The sequence below is a fragment of the Scatophagus argus genome, chromosome 5, assembly GCF_020382885.2.
Source record: "Scatophagus argus isolate fScaArg1 chromosome 5, fScaArg1.pri, whole genome shotgun sequence".
NCBI lineage: Eukaryota > Metazoa > Chordata > Actinopteri > Scatophagidae > Scatophagus > Scatophagus argus.
In genome coordinates this window covers 18804005-18825224 of record NC_058497.1, presented here as the reverse complement: position 1 = coordinate 18825224, position 21220 = coordinate 18804005, and the positions used below count along the sequence as shown (strand labels likewise).

General features: G+C 38.0%; 1 protein-coding gene across 9 annotated transcripts in view; it reads right to left on the bottom strand.

Moving 5' to 3' along the window:
• Nucleotides 1-21220, bottom strand: part of ncam1b (neural cell adhesion molecule 1b) — a 66012-nt gene that overhangs the window by 20013 nt on the left and 24779 nt on the right. For 4 of the 9 annotated variants that reach the window (XR_006843391.1, XM_046389410.1, XM_046389415.1 and 1 more), the window contains exons 2-10: nucleotides 20131-20205; nucleotides 19370-19579; nucleotides 17751-17894; nucleotides 16172-16309; nucleotides 15692-15809; nucleotides 12914-13074; nucleotides 10563-10705; nucleotides 9236-9259; nucleotides 2506-2535 (exon numbers count right to left, since the gene is read on the bottom strand). Coding sequence is in view for 8 of the 9 variants with exons in the window: in XM_046389410.1 (XP_046245366.1) it covers nucleotides 2506-2535; nucleotides 9236-9259; nucleotides 10563-10705; nucleotides 12914-13074; nucleotides 15692-15809; nucleotides 16172-16309; nucleotides 17751-17894; nucleotides 19370-19579; nucleotides 20131-20205 (1043 nt within the window). In the remaining variant the exon portion in view is untranslated. The remainder of the gene's footprint in view (nucleotides 1-2505; nucleotides 2536-9235; nucleotides 9260-10562; nucleotides 10706-12913; nucleotides 13075-15691; nucleotides 15810-16171; nucleotides 16310-17750; nucleotides 17895-19369; nucleotides 19580-20130; nucleotides 20206-21220) is intronic. The other 5 variants (XM_046389411.1, XM_046389417.1, XM_046389414.1 and 2 more) reach the window with 3 other exon arrangements.

Here is a 21220-nt window from a genome sequence, read left to right as displayed (position 1 = left end):
CGTAACACACTACCCTTTTATTCTGACCCCTGTGCAGAAAGCATTCTGCCTCGACCCCTGTGGTACTGCCTCTGACTCCTGCATCTGTGCAACATGCCACACAATGTGCAGCCATGTTAGTCAGCATGCTTCAGCACTGAATTCTTTTCAATTTTATGCTCCTACTTTTTTGAAGAATACAGCATCATTATGTCACCAAAGCCAAAACAACATATCACTCACTCCATACATGAAACCCATAATGAATAAATTCCAGAGGAAAACGATGTGTTCAATGCAGTTTAATATTGTGATTCATTCATTTTTTTTAGAACAATGAATTGTCGGTATGAATGTGTAATGCACCACAGTGGTTGTCTGTGGGAAGTATCCTTGATCATTATTTGTTGACTTTACTGCCTTTAATAAACCCATACAATCCCACTTTATATGTCTGTGTAAAAAGCTGGTATAAAACAGGAGAGGGAAAAAAATAAAGTCTCTCAGATAGGAGCTCCTCTAATAAATCAAAGCAAACTGACAGCAGAGCTCTCCAACAGCTTCTACAGCTTTACCAGCAGACGACAGAGACACTGCTGGAACATCAGAGCATAAAACTGAGAATACACTGAGGACATGTTAAACTCATGTCTCCCCAAACCTTAACGGGTCCAGCATACAAATGTACCTTTCCCTGAATGTACCTTCCCTTCCGTCGCCTTCTCAAATGAACATTCAGCTGCCTACGCATTTGCTACAAACCCACTCAGCATGCTCATACTCCTCCTCTGTGTGGTTTGTAATGGGATATTTTGCAGAAGCACACTGATCAATTCAGGGTGCAGGTAGACTTCAAAACCGTATCATTATGTCAGAAAGTGAAAATTATTATTGCCTGATGCATTAATGCAAACCAATGCTATCACAACCTGAAACCACAAATGTGATGCACATATGCCGCTGAGATGCAATTTGAAAGACAACAGTTAACTAAAATATGGTTCATAAAATGAAGTAGCATGACATAACACTGTTTTTAAGCTTTGTGTGAAATGTAGCACTTACTCTTCATTATGTTTATCCCATCTGAAAAACAGAGCAGCCTAGGTAACTAGGATACATTTTATACCATTGCGGCTTGGCTCATTTTTGTACAATTGTTCACTCATCCAAATGTTTAAAATGATCCATTTTAGTTTTACTTTCTCTGTAAAAGTGTATAGTTTGTGATAAATGTCCAGTGTAGCAACAGCTTTTTACAACTAAGGTACAAAAAATGTAAGTGCCATCACAGTTTTAAGCAAACCTAATAATTACTGTCAGCATGTGCTTGATGAGAAAGGCTCTTTCTCACCTCCTGTGGTGAGTAGTATCTCTTAAGGGTTTTCATTTAAAACGTTTTGTTATCACAGATTTTGTCAATGAATGTGCCACATATGTCAATATTTAGTGACGGTAGGAAATAAAATCTGTTTCAAAATGATCGGAGAGAGGAGTCAAAGGGAAAGACCGATTGTGCGTGATGTGCAGAGCTCCCTGCCTTTTATAAATAAACAAGAAAGTCTATTTGTGGAACCAAATGATCTACAATATAATAATAATTCTATATATAATGTTCACAGAAGTATAAATAACAAAGGCGATCCTACTGTCTGATCCCGCAGCTGAAAAATGATGAGGCGATCACAGATGACATACTTGGTGAGAGCACAACTTTCTGTTCAAGCCAAAAAGAAGAATCTGTACCATCTCTGTCCTCTAATATGGTTCACTTAGCACTAACATTGGTGACGGTAATGATTTTTCCCACCAATTTTCTCACATAGGTAAAACACATATTTGATAGTGCAGTAAGTTGCAGAAAAGCTTATGTGGGCAGCTCTTTCTTTAGCCAATTTTCACTTTCTTTCAGGAACAGTCCCTGGCACTGAGGCTCTGGACTGCTGCACAAAGACATCTTTCATTTTCCCTTGCATACACACATTCAGACATCTTCAATCCAATAAATTAGCACTATAGATATCTACAGCATGTAAAAAATACATTTTGAACTCCCAATCAAGGATCTGCAGTGGACTGAGAGAGTGATGTGGTGATGTGGGTGGAAGAACAGAGTTTTACCTCAACATAATCAGTTTTTTGAGATAAAACAGGTTGACAAACTGCACGCAACATAATTAACATAAAATCCATAAATGATCAAAAACAAGTAATTGTAAAAATCATATTCGAGCAAACAGATGTCTTGTATTGACTTATGTTCTCACAGACTAGGTTAAAGGTCTGATCAAGAAAACAGGCCGAAGAAGCCTACAGCATGTTAAATTTATACATAAACCAAACAAGTAAAAACAGGCAGACTTGCACTGGCCTGTTTGGCTTCTGCATCTTTCTCAGGGTTTATACTCTGCCTGACCCTTATTTGATCATGAATTTTGATCTGCATCCATCCAGAATTGAATTAAGACTCCCCTGACATGAAAGATGGATGGGTTGTAGAAAAAAAAAGTCATGCATTTAGAATACCTTGTGTTGCTCGGGCCGAGTCCATGATGCCTGTAGACGACAGAAACACAACAACAAACAGAAGGCAGAGCAATTCTTAGAAGGTAATCCTTATTCAGGCAAAACTGGGATGCTGCGAATTGCAAGCAAGTGTTAAGGTTTCAGCTTATTTTGTGTACATTGTCAGTTCCTGAGCTTAATGTCCTGTGTTTCATTACTGTACCTGCAGATATAATAAGAACTTTGGATTTTCCTTCTAGAGAAACCTATGAACAGGCGTTTATGTTTTTTTTAAAGGCGTATCCCTGAGGGATTTTGATAGTTACTTTTTGTACTGCACACAGGAACAACACTGCTTCTAGCCCCCAATAGAAGTAACTCTGCTGGCATCATGATAGCGCAAATGCTTAAAGATAAGGTTATTGGTTTATCGGGAAGAGGTGACTCCATTACAGCGTAACAACATAGATATGGCCACCTGTTTGGCAAAAGTAGCACAGCAATTATCAACTCACAATCCATTATAGAGGCTTAAAGCAGTAATGAGAATATAAAACCCAATAAAACTGAATTTACTCTGGCACTGTGCTGTCCTACATTGAGAAACAACAGCAAGTACCCAAGTCATTAAGTCATTGAACATCACTTGCTGTGGTGCTCAATAAGCAATGAGGGGTTTAAAAGAAGCAATTCTGCTGCACCTCCTCCCACTCCCCACGTGAGACCTGGAAATAAATCTTTGCCTACATGTGGCCTGTGTTACACTGAGCCACTGATACTCTGCTCTGAATGTTAACAGTACTTGTAATACAATCTCAGATGAAGTGTTTTTTCCATCCATTGCTGTGCTTTGATTGCACTTAAGGCTAAAATTTGCACGATTTGCATATATTCATAACTCAGAGTTTTTATTCTTTAATACAGATATAATAGCACCTCTCCCTGTCAGAGGATATTTATGAATCTATAGGCATGTGAACTTTAAAAACAAGCTGAATAAATTCTCATACGGAGGCAATTTACTTCTCGTATCCGTTTCATGAAGTTACATCTCAAATAAATTTACATACTATATTTTTAGAAAATTATAGTAAATACCATCATAGCACCCTTCAAATGAATCAATAAAAGCACACTATCTTAATTTCTGACTGGGTTCAATACGAGTTTAACATATTATCATGTTATTTAGAGTTCCTGAGCAAATAAAATCATATATGTCAAGATAAATAAGTGATTATCAAAATCAGGTTGGTCATTTGTTTCCCCCTACTGAATACAGAATTAGTGAACATCATGACAAATAAAATAAATCCTCTGGATGACAAATACGTTGAAAGTGTACTAGAGAACATGTCAAGCCAATTCGACAAGACAAAAAAGCTTTTTGGAAAGCATGCTGGATGGATTTGATGATGCTGAAGAGAAAATATCAAGCAAGACAATGGGATGTGATGGCCCACATAGCGAAGAAGTGTCGAAGCGTAACAAGCAAAATGATGAACAGCTATTTCATCAGGTGCAACAGCAAGAAAATGTCAAGTAAATGAAAGCAATCTGCTGGAATAATTATAGGGGAAAATAGTGAATCAAACCATCAATAAATTCATCTCAAATCGCCCCTTTATTATGCTCTTATTATCAATGTCCGTGTTACAAATAACTCAAAGCACATATGGTGTGTTTGAATTCAAACAGGCCGACCCTATATCATCCACAAACTTGATTCACCATTTACGACAAGCAAAATGCAAAAAAGAAGAGGTGCTAAAACACTAACTGGACAAATAATATGCAAAGCTTACTGTAATGTAATTTCTTAAAAGCTTTCCAAGTCCTCTGCTGTCACAGTAAAACATGCTGAGCACCGTACATCATTACTAACAGCAGTGCGACATATCCCCACAGCACAGAGAAAGAGCGATAGTCCAATTAAAACAGGCAACCTAATAGTCTGGAACATCACCATCTCATCCTCACACTCCCATGCAACGCTGCTTCAGCAGTAAGTGAGCTGACAAGAATCACAGTCATATCTGTGACAGGTATTTGTTTAAAACAAAAGGACAATGAACAACAGCAGATGCGTGCAAAATGGAAGGTGCCAAACACACAATCACTTCCTTGAGAGGACGCACAGAACAATGTGGTGCCGCTTCCTTTGGGACTTATCATTTTTCCAGTCCATTGTTATTCCCTTCCATAGAGAATTATCCTTCCTCTTTATTCTGACATGAATTGTAATGTCAGCGTGAAGAGGGCAAAGCAGACAGAGAAGACTAACAGCGCATAAATGCAACTGAAGACGAACAGCACATAAATGTACAAGACCCTAGCAGTGTTTGATTCACTGGGTGACGCCTGACTGAAAGCGATGATTATGCATATTGTCATCATCCTGTGTCATTAACTGCTGAGCATCAGAGGCCCTGCCAGTACATCACAAAAAACTGACTTGTATTTTAGTGAAGAAACCCTTACATCACCCCACTACTGAGCTAGCAGGCTTGCTGTTATAAATGAGTAGCCTTTTGTGTTTGAAGAAAACAATGCTCTCTCTGCATTGGCACGCAACGCTTAAAGCATTCCTCTTCTGTTTCAGACGCCCGGCCCAAAATGCTACCGCACAGCATTAATCACAAATTTTCTTAAAGCATCTCATTACTTACTACTTTCAGCTCTTTAATTTGTAACTGGCGGTCTGATGTTGAGAAAGCAGGCATCTAAAACTTGAATTTCTTTACAAAAACACATATAAGGAACATAAACATCATCAACAAGTCAACTAGAAATTTAAATGTGCTTTTAAGTTTTATAATTAGTCCTATTTTGCAAAAACTTTCCTTTGTATAGTTTGAAATGGATAATTACAGCTTGGAAACTCTATGCATCAAGCAGAATGTTTAATATGTATTCAAATAAGCAAAACATTCATTATGTAGATAATGTACAAAGCATGGATAAATGCTTCATTTACATTTTCAGTTATTAAACAGACACACTTATCTGGAGCGACTTGCAGCGCATGCATTCAAAGGACTTAAACAACCAAATACCACACGTAAAGCTGATGAAAGTTTTAAAATAAACACTTAAACTTAGCTCTATAAACAAAAACAAAACAATTCCTGAATGAAGTACAAATTTGAATTTGAAACCTAATTCAAAGCAGGCATTCATCCACGAGTGTACAACATTTTTTGAGCATACTGCTGCCTCTCTATTGTATGATACAGTAATCTCTGTCAGTTCTCACACTGTGCATCCCTTTATTCACTGTTGTTAGACAACGTTTTTGTCTACTGACACTGAAGATTTGTGTGTAGGAGGTTATTCAGAATTTAGTTATCCCGGTGTTTACCTTTTAACACCAAAGACCACAGGAAAAAGTGAAGAAACAACAGTCAAACAAAGCCCGACAAGTTTTCCTTTAAGATCAAACTGACAATAAGCTTTGTGATGAACAATAAGAGATTGTTACATGACTGACATTCTCTAGAAGTAACATCTTCTAAACCTGATCTTTCTGCTCAAACCTCATACAGTAATTCAGTGAAGTCTACAGCTGGTGAATCATAAGCACATGACACCTGAAGATAACATAACAGAATTAAAACTTTAACCCTTAGCTCTCCATTAATGTTATTTTTACAGTAACTAACTGTGAAGTTGAAAATTCTGGAAGTTATGAATGTTAGCTTAAAGGCACCTTGTGGAGTTTTTGACCACTATTGACACTGTTGAACAATGTCTTTGCATGTGGGTCCATATTTTGCATACTTTGTGGTCATATGAATGAAAACAAACATACACATGGGCATGACGGTGATACACATACACATTCCTGCCAATTGTTTCACACTATACGACTGATCTGAAGGTTGCAGTAACTGCAGGGGAGAAGAAAAGTGTTAGTAAACAAATATTAATTTAACTATTTCAGGTTTTAAACTTTTAAGAAAAAGCAGTTTTGCAGATATTTTGAGTAAGGCAATGCATTTAATCTGTTTGTTAGACCACAAGGATGCATAGTATTTTTTTGTAAAAGTAAATATAATCAGATATTTTATTTGTTTACAACAAAACTCCAAAGGGCGCCTTTAATAGCTGGTGGGAGATTTTAGGTTTGTCAGGCTTTATTCTAGCTTTAAGTATAGAAGTTCTCTACAAATATATGTTATTTTGTAGCAAATACTTGAAAAGAAAATTATGTTTTGTAGAGGGAGAACAACACACTGTACAACTGTTCAACCAGACTGACAACTGAAAGATCAGAAAGAGACAAAGATAAAAAAAAAATAAAATAAAATAAAAAATAAAGAAGCTTAGCATCAAAATCTCTGCAGATTTAAACAGGAACTGGTTCAGTGTCAAGCGCACAATAATGACAACAACCTGGAGTTCACATGTAGTTTTAACAAAGTTATGTCTTAAATGTTCAAAATAGAAACAGAAGTTTTGTCTGGGCCAGAGTTAGGATAAGTGGAACTGGATCCCCAAATATCAGCTGAACAAAAATGAGTCTGACAAATCAGTTTAAATATATTTTATATGTTTTGTGGGTTTTTTTTAACCCATGTTAAAACATCTACTAGTGAAGTATAGATTGAAACATCAGTACATCAACAGGTGATTCCAAACTGTTGAACAGTACTGTAAACATGTACAAATGCTTAGTTTCCAACGATTTTCTCAAAGTTGGTGCATTTCTCATGATTTGGACTGAGTACTGAACCATGAAAAAATGTCATTCACAAAATGGAGATTTTGTAAAACTTTTGACAATCCTCTTCTTTTATGCCACTACATTTCCTGCCTAAAATGGAGCAAAGCCTTACTGTAATAAACTAATGCACAGAATGGGAATTAAACTGTGAATAAATGATCATAGGATTCTGTATAAGAAGTCTATGCACTAGATGCACAAAACTATTCAAACAAGAAACTCGATGACCAACTACGGAACCAAAGAAAACCACATTCATAATATACTCCTATTTAATTCTGTCTATTCATCCCTAACACACATCTGAAATGGCCCAGTGCAGATCTGTACTCATTCTCGGCCCAATACAAAACTCTAATGTGAATAAATAAAAAAAAAGAAAACAAAACCTACACTTGACATCAGTTTATTCAATGTGAATTAAGGGCTGCATGTGTTTCAATTCACCATGTCCACCCCAAACGAATGTTGTTTCATTTGTTACACCCATCCTGGATGAAATACAGCTGTTATGATGATTACAGATAGCATGACAGATGGACATCGGATGAACGGACAGAACAAGACAGTTAAACAATTAGCAGCCGTTTCCTCATGCGTTCATTAGAGCCCCACCACAGAAATCATTTCCCTTGCTGATAACCAGATTTTAAAAGGCAATTCTAAGTAATCTGCCTCTACTCATTCTTAACGCTACAGTCATTCAGTAAGGCTGCTAATCATTTCTTGAAAGACAGCTGTGAAGAGATGCCACAGATCACAAAGCATACTGCAGACTAAGGTGCAAAACACCCTGCCACCACAGCACAGCTGTGCATCACATGACATGTGTCACGTGACATGCCATGGTGCAGCACGTCAACAGGGCTACACAATGAAGAAAATGGGTGTGTAACACATTGTAGTTGCCTGTTATCTTGTTAAGAACAAAATGCTTGCGTGTGTTATTCTTTTCCTCAGCACCCACTGGTAGTCAGTCCTCATATCTACAGTATACCTGGCCAGGCAATTCTTTTATGAGCTACAATGGTGAAGATGTGGGACGTGTGTGGTCTGAATGTGACTCTAGCTCTCCGATGATCTAACCCTCATCCATTTTGACAAGACCATAAAAGAAGTCTATCTGTCACTGACAGGAAGCCGAGGTACAGCAGCTGGGAGGTTTGTTCTCCAAAAAACATGCTGCTTCACAGGGGAAATCTACAATGGATAATAGGACAGAGTTGTAAAGTGATACTGGATTGCACCAGTGTGTCTTGCCAATCTGGGTGTGTGGGTTTACAAAGAAAAAAAAAAGGCCTGTCATGACGTGCATCATATGGTGGTAGCATGTTTTGCACTTGAAGTGATGTTCCACTCCAAAATCTAATTTTGAGTATCAAACACTCAGCCCTCTAGGCACAGTGGATGCAGTCTGCTTGAAATTATTATTATGGATCTCAGTAGTGATCAGGTTTCACAGTCAGAAAAATGCCCATTAAATCCTCATCTCCACTGGCCACCTCTGTGGTCGGTATGATCCAAACATGGGGGGGGTGAATGTTTGATAGTCAGAAGACTTTATTTTAAGTGGAGTACTTTAACCCTCATTTTTCAAGTTATACTGACAGAAATGTTAGACAATCTACAGTACTATGGAGATGACAGACAAACTGAGCTGGGCTTGAATCCAGGCAACCTCATGCTGTGATGGAAATTTTGAAATGATCAGGCAATAGCGACACAGAAATTGTGTTTCCCATGTTATTACCCTATTAACCAAATTTTCATCTGATCTCATGAGATAAGCTTCATACACTTTCTATCACAAGATCAGTGAAGCTTGCAGGCTATATTTGGGAAGCATGCAACAGTCAAATCAATTTCATGAACTCAGATGAGATCATTCCTTGGGGTTTTCAAGAAACAGCTGGGAAATATTTAATAAAAAGGGGATTATTTGATTTCAGTGGGGGGTTTGTCAAATCTGGAGGCATACTTTGCAACACTACTCCAGTACATTTCTGTGCCACATGGATTTCATACCTGATAGATCCTGTTTAGATGTGCCTGTAGGAAGAAAATGTAGTGCATGTAATGGACTGGCTCCAGAATTCCTCCATAAACTACAGTATCTCTCTGAAGCATTTTCCCCCTCATTACCTTTCAACTGTGGCAAGACACCCAGACCTTGACAAACCAGGCCATGTGGGCAATAGCTGTATGAGAATACCAATCAGGTATTCACTTTTTTTGATGGTTTGCACATGTGATACTGTAAAAGAAACAGCACTAAAAACATCCAGGATGTAATGGCAAGTAGACGCTAGCTCTGCCATCGCAATCCCAAAGCAAATTTAAAAGATGGTAGCAGAATATCTATAGATAAACATAAGCATCAAATTATAACATTTTAATACAGAAACTTTTCAATCACCAGTATGGGCAAAATAATGATAACAGTGATTGAAAATGCCAAACAAATACTTGATCGTTCAAGTGCTCATTCCAGCAACCACTGTACATTAAGAAGCAAAGTTTAATTATTGCCTCAAATTGCATGCTTATTTTGGGAATGTTATAATTGGGTTTCTGATGCAGATTTTCTTGACATTTGGGAAAACTCAAGTCAAATCTGAGTGTACTCCACATTACTGGCTCACTGGCTCAGTTTCGCTGAGCTAATTACATGAGATCCGCTGGGCCATCTCGAAGGAGCTGCTAATTTAGGGGAAATAATCAGCAGTACATCAAACTTGTTGAGGGTGTTTTGCCATGAAACTGCAAAAGCCACCCCCACCTGCACATGATCAATATGCCTCCTAAATTTAGGTTAAAGGTATTCAATTCCTCTCCTCGAGACACAAGCATCCTGCAGGTTTGTGCTCCTCCCTGGAGGTGTCTAGTCAGTGTGTCCCAATTCCACATCACAGATCACTACAGGAAAGTTAGTTCAACAGCAATGTACTTTTTTGTTAAGTACATACAGGAATGAGAATCATTGATATAAGTCAAACTACAACGTTAGAAATATATCACGAGTTTCCAATTTAGAGGTATCCCAAATTGCAAGAGTCCATGGATTTATTTCTATTAATTCGTTCCTGTGCTGTAGTTAGAGACAAAAATTAATCTCCTTTTTTAGAATCTACAAAGTGGTTTTACTAAGCCATTTTTCCAGCGTGTACTACTTACTTAAAAAGGTGAGAATTTGTATAGTTTGCATCTGGGACACAGATAATATTAGTCTACTTTGCCCCAGGTGTAGTGGTTTTTCACTCCAGTAGGAAAAATACCAGCAAGACACAGGGCCTTGACTACCTAGGACTTAGATATTTAGCTTCTATGGTCCATGTTGCCTTTATTATTTTACCTGCTCTCCTTCAGTGAAGACGCGCTCACCGTAGCTCCAGCTGATGGTAGGAGTTGGATCCCCTGATGCCTCGCAAGTCAGAGTTACCTGCTCCTCCATCTCTGAAGTGCTCTGGTTTACGATGTACGTGATCCTAGGTTTGACTGTAAGCACGAAAACAAAGTCATCACAAATGCACTAGCATAACAAGACAGCCAGGTGGTTTGGTAGCACAAGTACAATAAGCAAAAGAGCAACTCTGTGGCTTTTGGGATGAGTTCAAAGGGAGGATGAGGATCAGTAGCTTGACAGGTGAGTGGGATTCTTATGGCAGAAAAACTGCATTTAATCTTTTCCAGTCCCAACGGCAGCAAAGTTGTGATAAGTGTGTGTGTAGAGCCAAACTTAATTCATGTAATAATTTATTTAACCTATCTCAAAGGAGTCAGTCTTCATTTTTTTGTTTACATTTGAGACAGCTGTCACGTTACAGTACACCTAAGCTAACCTGAAAGCACAGCGGTGTGCCACAACTGTGACATGAGCAGAGCGAGGCAAATTGAAGAGCTACCTCTGAAGCGTGAGGCTGAGCATTACTTTATACTTTTCATATTTTCCATTCTACTCCGTGAAGGGTGAATACATAGATCAAGCAATGTATTCGTTATATGCAAGCCCTTCCAGTAAAGTACAGATAATTTACAGTTTCTCAGACAAGAAAGTAATACACTTAAACGCATAAAATGCTTAAACACCTCAACCGATGATTATTTCTAAACTAAAAAAGGGAAACTATTCATTTGCACTATAATTGAATCCATAAATAAGACAGTTTCAAAATGTTATGACTGTTTCAGTCATGGGTTTCAAACACGCAGAAGCAAAATTCAGATAGGGAGCATGGGATAACATCCTTTGAAATGGGGGAATTTAAACATCAGGACTTTGTTCATGTTAGAGAGAAAGTAGTGAGAAAGAAATCCCATCTAACCCTTTGCTGCCACTGCAGCTCGACAACGACACTCGCATAATACATTGTCTTTTTTTCCTGAGTTCAAGTACACAGTGCTCAGACAGTTTGCTTCACAGATTTCAATGTGTGTTTTATTCAGAAGCTATGAAAATGTATCTTCTCAATCAGACTTTGAGGTCACATGAACATCAAATCGTTTTTTACACACAGAGCAGTATTGGTTGCTTCACATAATAGATGTCTGCATTTCTTCTTTTGTCTGCACTCTCCTCACTTTGAAGTGAGTGAGATTAATCAGTTCAAGAAAAGTGTCACGTACTTCCGAGCACCGTGCTGCCAGCACTGTCGATCAAACACCCACACAGTCCTGATGAAGCTGGTGTATTGCTAGTTGATAAATAATACCAAAATCGTCATGTGGACGGCAAATTATCAAAGAAAAAAAAGTCGTTCATAACTTCCCTTAGAACCATCGTGTTTTTAGATTTTCCTCAGTATCAAAGTATTTCAATTATAATCGTCTGTACATCAATGGGTATGCTGCAAACCTGACGTGCTAACAGCTAATTCTGCATATTTTTTCTTAAATTGTACAAATCAAAATGATAATAAATATAGACTTAAAGTAACAGGGCTCATCCTAGCACCAACTCCTCCAGCAGCTGACAGTGCAACAGCCCCTTTCTTTCATCACATTGGTTCCCTAATAGGTCTGTATGTTGTTGTTAGCTGAAACATTTTTCACTTAGCTTTCATAAGGAGAAGTAGAAGCTTATAAGGAAACATGATTACATGATTGCAGCTCTTCCCACATTGTTGTAAAGAGACCGAAGCCTTTTGAGTACAAAAAAAAAATCTTTAAGAGATCGAGGTAATTCTTGCAAAAGTGGTACACAGCTGTCTACACTTTGAAAGCTATATTGTGTAAGTTTATGGTAAATGTTTACCCATTGAGCTCTCAAGAACCAGGTCCTGGCCACCTCTGCTATTTGGGAAAATAAACTGCAACGACTAATTCGTTGTAAATTTAATTGACAGGAAGACTGCATGAACTGATTATTGTGTTTGAAATTATGGTGGTTGTTATGTGGCATAATAAACACCATAACAACCTCTTTGAAAAAATAGTAAAGAAAAAAAGAAAACGATTTCAAAGAGTTCAGCCGAGCTCATCCCACTTGGCCAATTCTCTAAATCCTTAAGCTTCAGCTTTATATGAAACAACCACAGCCCACACTGAAACAACACCTCATCTCGTCTCCCTTAGAAAACAGACACATAACCGTACTGTTGTTCTTCCCCCACCTACATCCTCGTATAGCTCATACCCACACACTTGGAACAATTTATATTGTCACTTTAGTTCATGTACGAACGTATATAAAACATTCTGCCTTACCAAACACCCTCAGACTGAGTTCCTGCTCACTTTCCCCAGCCTTGTTCTTGGCAATGCAGGTGTACTCGCCCTCATCCAGCTTGGTCACATCCATTATAGTCATTTCTGAGCCATCTTCATTAAAGCTGTACTTCTCTCCTGCCTCCAGAACTACTTCGTTTCTGTGGAAAACACCAGTGTTGAACTTTATATCCATCTATTCAAAATCAATTTCTAGCAGAATTTTTAAAATGCGCTGTGTTATAAGGTTGTCTTTTAAAAGATAATGGGTTCCTAGTCATGAACTTTTGGTCTTTAAAAAAATAAGAAGAAAATTCTAGATCACTGAATGGCAAAGTGAAAAAGCTCATGCAAAGACATAGTGAGTACACGTAGTGAAGCAGAAGTGCTGTAATGAAAATAGAGACATGAAAGCTGAAAAATCTCAGACCAGCATGTTGTGAGGAAATGAGAGCCATGATGTTCTTTTCCTGTGAGCTTTTTGACATGTGGTGTTAAGAATCACAGTGAATAAAAATGGCTCATGTATTATCATTTCTTCATAGTGGAATATGTGCTGTTTTCACCGTGAGCAGCCTCGAAGGGGAGATAAACTTCTCTGACCTCTGACCAGGCTGGGAAATTAGCACCCGCCACCCGCCAAATGCGGATGATTTTCTGTAGTGGCCGGTGAATGTGTTCAACCTACCAGCCACAGTGGTGGGTAAATAGAAATAAAGTTATACAGTGATTTGTGACTTTAACTAAGACAGACTGAACTGCAAGTCTACCAAAGAAGCAAAGGTCATAAAACTTTTTTTGTTTGTTTTTTTAATGAGAAGAAAAAATGTCTTGTGTTTGGTTAGTTTACAAGGAGACGAGCTATACAATATTATCAGCTTCTGTTCAGTATATCGTCAAGCTTCGGATGCTGAGAGAACTAATGGTTATTGGGACCAAAAACCTAAAATTGGAAGCCATAAAAGATCAACAATCAAAAACAGAGTAGTTGCGCAAAGATATGGATGAGCTATAGTGCACATCGCTTCCACACAGTATAACAGCTTCATGTGATGATAGCAACTGATCAGCTCTGCTGCAGGCTTGCTGTAGCAGATGTATCACGCCGCGTCTGTGACCCATGTATTTTGGCCGTAAGGCTGCCATGAAGACCAGACTGAAGACGGCTCAGTTCAACAAGATGAGCATATTGTTCAGGAATGCCCACACAACTGCTTCAGGTCAACAGGGCACACTTTGTGTTCATTTGTGTCATTTGTGTAAGCATGAGAGAGAGACTGTTGGTATTTAGTTTAACTTATGAAATAAAATAGCTGATTGCTTGGCTGTGATTTATTGTGTTTATAATTATTTTGGTTGGTTAAAAAAAAAGGGGAAAATACAAAGGTCCTGAGCAGTTCGTACCCTCCCCAATCTAAGCTGTCTGCACAGTTAACTGCTGTCTCAGAAACAAATGAAACAAAGCAGCAGCATATCAATGGCTGTATTCAGATAAACAGAATAAAGTGGCTATTGATGACACTGCAGTCTTCAGGTTTCTTTGTTTACATGCACCTCTGATACCCTGTGATTAAGTATCCTATTGCAATGAATAAACTAGTGAGTAGAAAAGCCTTTATATCTGGTGTACAGTTTGGCCTTCAGTTTGACAGAGATAAACAATGGTGCTCTCAGGCCAGGTTCACCACTTTGTGAAACATGTGACTGTGTAAAGAATATTACTACGTGGGCTGCAAACACCTTGGAAAACCAGTGTTGATTAAACACAACCCAGCTTTTTTGGAAAACAGGATTGTTTTATAGAACCCAACAAATTTCACAACACAAAATTTAATGACTTTAATATATTTATTAAAGACGAAAGTGATTCTGTGCAACGAGGCAGTAGAATCTACTGTAAAAACTAGTAATGGGAAAATCTAAACAAGTAGGAGAAACATTTCCTCATTTTTAAGTTGATGTCATATGGGGCTGGTACACCACCCACTCAGCTTACTTTTTCTGGTTAGCCCGGTCTCTTTAGTTCATTGCAGCTTTTATGAGATACAGAGATACTGATATAAGGACCAAAACAGTAGAGTGTGTGCACACAGCAAAGCTCTGCATCTTGTCAGATAACATTTCATTGTCTGAGTACCTGTGCTCTTTTTAACGACAAACTGAGTTAAATCTAATTGAATCTACTGACACTATGTGCCAACAACCATTTGTGTTGTTTCGCATCAGTCAGAGCTGCGGCCGTTAAACACAGTTTTTTTTTTTTTAGCCACATTTGCAGTGCAGTTCTATGGATGGCAATGTTTGTCTGTCTCTTGTTCTGTCCATCATTTGGGCCCAGACTGAAATATCAACTACTGAGACTGATAATCCACAGAGGATGAATTGCACTGACTCTGGTGATCCTCTGACTTTTCCTCCAGTGCCAGCAGCTAGCTGAATTTTTTGGTTCTGAATAAAATGCTTGATCATTATTGGACAGACTGCATGAAATTTAGTACAGACGTTCACATCCCTTCAGGATAAACTGTAATAACTTTGGGAATCCTTTAACTTTTATCTGGCACCATCATCAGGTCAAAACTTAAATATTTTCAACACATGGCTAGTCTTGTTCTATACATAATCACTTTTGCCAAAAGAATATTTTGATGAGTGTGACATTAATGTTTCAATGTTTTTCAAACTAACACATGCACTGTTAAAGTTATTACAGCAATGTGCTGGCATCTGTTGCAAACGTTGAAACATTTGTCTCCCCATTTGCTATGAGGGTTTTACCTTGTCCAGGTCACCATGGGTTCAGGATAGCCATCAACAGCACAAGTCAACATGGCAGGCTGCCCGGCATCTGCTGTGGCATTCACTTCTGACTGCCATACCCTGATGGTCGGGAGTACTGAGACACAAAGAGATAGATATATAATGTAACAGAAAGAAAATAAAATAAATTGGTAGAGAAATACATACATAGGCAGATAGGAGGGAAAACAGAGACAGACCCGGTGACAAATTCAGAACACTTATTTTAAGCACACTCATTTGCTTGGCTTAGAAGTTGCAGGAAACAGACTTCATTAGCATGGAACATCTTTGATACATGGTTGCTCTGGGCAACTGTTTCGACAATGATGCTGAGCCTGGTCGCCTCTGAGGATCTACAGCTTATTTAAGCATCATGGGACACCTGCCACACAAAAACCGGGCACGCAGGAACAAAAAGGAAACAGGAAATAGTGCGAGGGAGAGAGGGCTGCTAACCGTTGACAACGACCTTGATGACCCGCAGATCAATCTCGCCGCGGGCCATGAGGCGACCCTCGCAAGTATATGAGCCCTCATCTGTCTTCTTTATGCCACGGATTTGAAGGTGATTGTTGCTCAGCACCTTAAATCGAACTGAAAAGAATCACAAGATAAATGCATTGTTAGGTGTGTCATACACTTGACAAGTTTAAAATGGGCACAAATCACTCACTTCAAAGTGGATGATGATAAACAGGTACTCTTGCCACCAAGAGGTTACATATTGATGTGATGAAAAGCCCTTTTTAAGAAAACAGTTGTGTGAAATTAAGCTGAAATTATACTGTCTGAGTCTGTGAGTGCCTACTAAGGTCTGTATAACACAGGTTTCGTCATGAGAGGGTGCACACGTGGCCTCTGTGCAGACGTCAACGCACTTCCAGTTTTCTACAAGTTTTCTGCTGCAACAAGCTGAGGCACACGTGTGTGCATCAACCAAGCAAACTCCAAGTAAAGTAGTATGAACAAATGCTAAACCTGTGTGGTGTCTGCAGCAGGCCATTTGGCAGAATATTCAGGCTTTTAAGTCAACCATGGCAAAGATTCATTTTGATATATCTGGATGACAATTTATCAAAACTTTAACACTCATGTGTGATTTAGTCACTAATATATGGGCAGTGTTATTACAAACTTAATGTTGAATTTATGCATTTTCTTCAAGCTCCATTAGTCCAAGGAATATGAAATATTTTGTCTGTCTGGGGGACAATGTTACATAAAAAAAATAAGCGACAATGGAACAGATATGTAACTTCCACTTTGTTAAGTTCTTATCATTGAGCATGTCCAAAACTCCTTCCACCATCTTCAGAATAAAGGAATATGGCCACAGTCCACAAGAGCATCCTCAGTTTGAGATGAAATGTGAACCAAATTTAATCATGTAGTAATACACAATACTATTACAACCCACACATGAGCTTGTGTTATTATTTTTCCAGTGAGCAATACCAACAATATCATACACATTATGATATTGCTCAGTGTCATGGGTGAGTAACAAATTGTATTTTCAAATTCAAAACCAAATTAATTTTTTCCCTGCAAAGCAGAGAATAAACCCTGGAGGACAATGGCAACAAAAGCAGGGCATCAACAATTTCAAGTCTCTAACACTGGTAAAAAATGTAGTTGTGTTGTCACTATGTAGTCTTTGGTAGTATTTGGTGGTTTATGTACATTTCAGTTACAATAAATGAGTAGCATTTGAAGTTTTGGTTTCAGTTTCAGTTTGTTTCAAAATATGCTTTATGGATGTTTATCCTCAAACCTTAATTCTACACTGATCTTGCTCACTTTCAGGGCATATAACATTGTTAATGCAGTTATACGTCAAACTGTATGACTACTGAGATACTTCCCAGATCTACATACTCATTTGTCACTTTTGAAAGAAATTAAACTAGACACGCAATATATTTAGATGTTTTAATATAATGGAATAGTAGACCATGCAAATTAAACAGAAAAAAGAGAAGATAGGAGATAATCAAAAAAAATATGATGTTTGCGCTGTCCAGAAATCTCTTACCATCTTTTTCCATCTGTATTTTTGCTCCTTTGTATTTCCAAAGGACAGTGGGTGGAGGCGAACTGATGACGTCACAAACAATGTTGGCATTGTCTCCTTCGGTAAACTCTTGGGGTGAGGGTGCATTTGTGAAGGTGATTTTCTCTGGAAAATAACATGCAAAGCACTTTTTACTCACTGGTATTAAAATAAGATAAGAAAACCTTTATTTGTCCCACAAAGGGGAAATTGCAGGAAATACAAATTTCCTCAAAACTCCACCTCAGTCACTTTTCCAGATGGCAATTTTTAAAGGTTTTTTTTCCATTACTGTTCCACATGCAACCGGTTATCTTCATAAATCATGTGAGCAATTTCTTTTCAATTCCCTGCCATTTTCCTGTAAAAAATTGGTAAAACTGTAATAGTGTTTGGCAATTTTACCAATAACCACACTGTTACATATTATATCCAATAAAATTCCAATTACTAATCCAACAAACATCCTTGTAACTACAGTGAAAGGACCTTCTTTCAGCTAAACTTGCTGTGTGTTACCCCAAGCTTATTTTCACTCCAAACAAGCTAACTGGACCCTTTTTTGAGTTACCAGAGCCAAAGTATTTCTAAAATCAGCAAATGGGTTAATGGAATTTGCTGGGAGCTCTACAGGACAAGGAATGAAACATTAACACTAACATTAACTACAACCTTAAAGATTTGATTCAGGGCAAAGGTTACAAAAATATATTAAATTCCCAGCTTTTAAACTACAATGCAAGACATTTCTAACCACATGGTGCAGCTCATTTCTTGACATAAGAGCTAAATGTCGTGATGTAAAACCTTTAAATGCACCTGCAGGCACACATAGAAAACAGTGACTATAAAACATGTGAACCTGCAGCTGTAACACTCATCGCCTTCATGGAACACAAGTCGTTAATTGCTCTTCCACCTCGGCGTTTCCTTTGACCGTAGGAGTAACACTGCATTATACCTGCAAACTGCTGCTGTTGCCAAACTTTCCTATCCTATAGATGGTAGAAGTGGGCATGTGTGTTATTGCTAACAAAGACAGTAGCTTGCTTGAATTTGAGAGTGGAGGACAAGCAAGTCCATGAGGTCTTCACATCTATAAATAACTTTCCTTCTTAAAACACAACTTTCTATTTTTTTAATATTTACTGAGTCAAGAAGAATGCTCATCTCACCAAATTGCAAACTGAAAAATGAAACTGCAATCCTATTTTGTAATTGAACTGTATATTGATTTTAATATGTTATGTCTACATGGGTGAACACTTCTAATAATAAACTAAAATAGGAAGTGAAATAACAGAGGAAGTTGTGTTTGGAAAGGGATTTCATCTCTGATGGACATTTGCTGATGCTTGGCATTCATGGAAAATAAAAGCCATTACTCACAAGAACTACACAACAGACAGGATCATTAAGCAGCCCTCTAATGGTCTTCCGACCGTTTATTGAACTGATGAAAAATCTATCCTCACTTGAAAAGAAAAAGAGTAATGTGTTGCCCTTGAGCAGTCAATAAAATACTGTGAGTTCAATAAACAGATTTTTTTTCTTCCGTGCTCATGCCACTCAATAATTTGGAGAGTGAGAAAAATACTTACGAAAGATTTTCACTTTGACGGTTGATTCCCCTTGCTGGTCTCCATTGGTAGCGACACACTTGTATGTCCCTGCATTTTCATTCCCAGCTTTATACAGTGTGAGGGTGGAAGATGACTCATCATTACGAGTTACTGTTATGTCTGGTCTGTTCGGTTCTATCCTGTCCCCGCTTGGTCCAAACCAGTCTATCTGCTTTGCAACACCAACAACTGAGAGCACAGTAAAGAGCAGTATGTCAGAAACAAGTTCACCACTTCCCATCAGACTAAGCATTGTAAATTGTTTTTTCCCCAACCGAAATGTCACAAAAATAAAATATCAGACAATAACAAAGTGAAAGGGTCGTTTTCAAGGATCGTGTTTTGTCTTGAACAGATGTGGCAGGCAACAGGAAACACAAGATATTAAAAGGGGTATCATGCGTCAAAGGTCAGTCATTGATTAGATCAGTAACCAAGACATATGCACACATCTCAGACTCCTAAATCATCAGCATGTCACTAAATGCTCATAAAAGATGGCTTCATGAGCAATATGGCTTCATAGTATAATCCTGCTAAACAGGGTTGCATGGCTGATAATGTGAAGCATTTGTATTTATTGCCACCTTTTTTTAATAAGTTCCTATTTCCCTCTTATTTTCTGGTATACTTTAAACTAAGAGTGCTCCAATCAGGATTTTGGGGAAGATATCCAATTGCTGCAAAGCTTATCTGAATAATTAACTTATTCAGTTCAGTTCAGAGTTTGGTCAACTTACCTTCACACATGAAGAATTTGGACTCTCCAAGACTAATCTCACCCTGACTTGGTGTGATCTGCACTTCCAATGAAACTACAACATAAAAAAAAAAACACAAAATACAAATCAAAACTCTTGGTTACATAATAAATTATGTAGGGATCAATCAATATGTTATATAACATTATATTTCTACTCCACTGCAAATGAGATGCAGACATTCAGCTTTTACATTTATTTGACTGAGCCTCATTACAAACAAGTATGGGATGAGGTTCACCACTTTGTAAAATATATGACTTTATAAAATATATATATACATGGGCAACATAGTAACACTTTGTAAAACCATTCAGTGAACACAGTTCGTTTGTAGATCATTAAATTCTGTTCTTATTTACATTTCACATAACATTACACCTTTTTGGGAATCAAGGGTGTTACGTCATCACCATCAAGAAAGTAACAGTGCCAGTTTTGGGACTAGCAGCCCTATTACCAAAAACAGTCCTGTCCTTTGAAGATATACGACATCCGGTCAATGTTGCAATTACCCAGTTAACATTCAGCAGTTGTTAAAATCAATGGTGCGATGCCGGTATACTCTGAGAGATATTGTATTTAAGATGCTTCATTATTTATTTATTTTTTTAAAATCATTCTGTCCGTCTAGCAAGATAAATGCAGTAAGTATCTTAGTGCACTTAATCAAAGACTGGATGAAAAACATTTTTGTTATTTGACAAACAGAAGTAAAGCTTGAAACATTTCTGCTCTTAATTGGAACAAAGCTTCACTTGTTTCCTGCAGAATCTCCCAAAGGGGCAATCAAGGGTTCCTGTGGTTGACTAAGAAGCGTGACTAAATGGGTCCAAAATCCAGCTCTATATCATGAGCAAGACAATGTGAATGTATATGTACCACCATCAGCATGTGTGCACACACATTGGAGGTCAGGGCAAGGATGGGCACACAGTTTAGTCGAGGGACACGGAAAAAAGGACGATGATGTCTAATAAAGATGGACCGGAGTGAACAGGCACAGTGATTTCTGTAATGCCAACACATGGAGTGAACAGGCAATAACTGAATGGTTTTAGTCACGTGT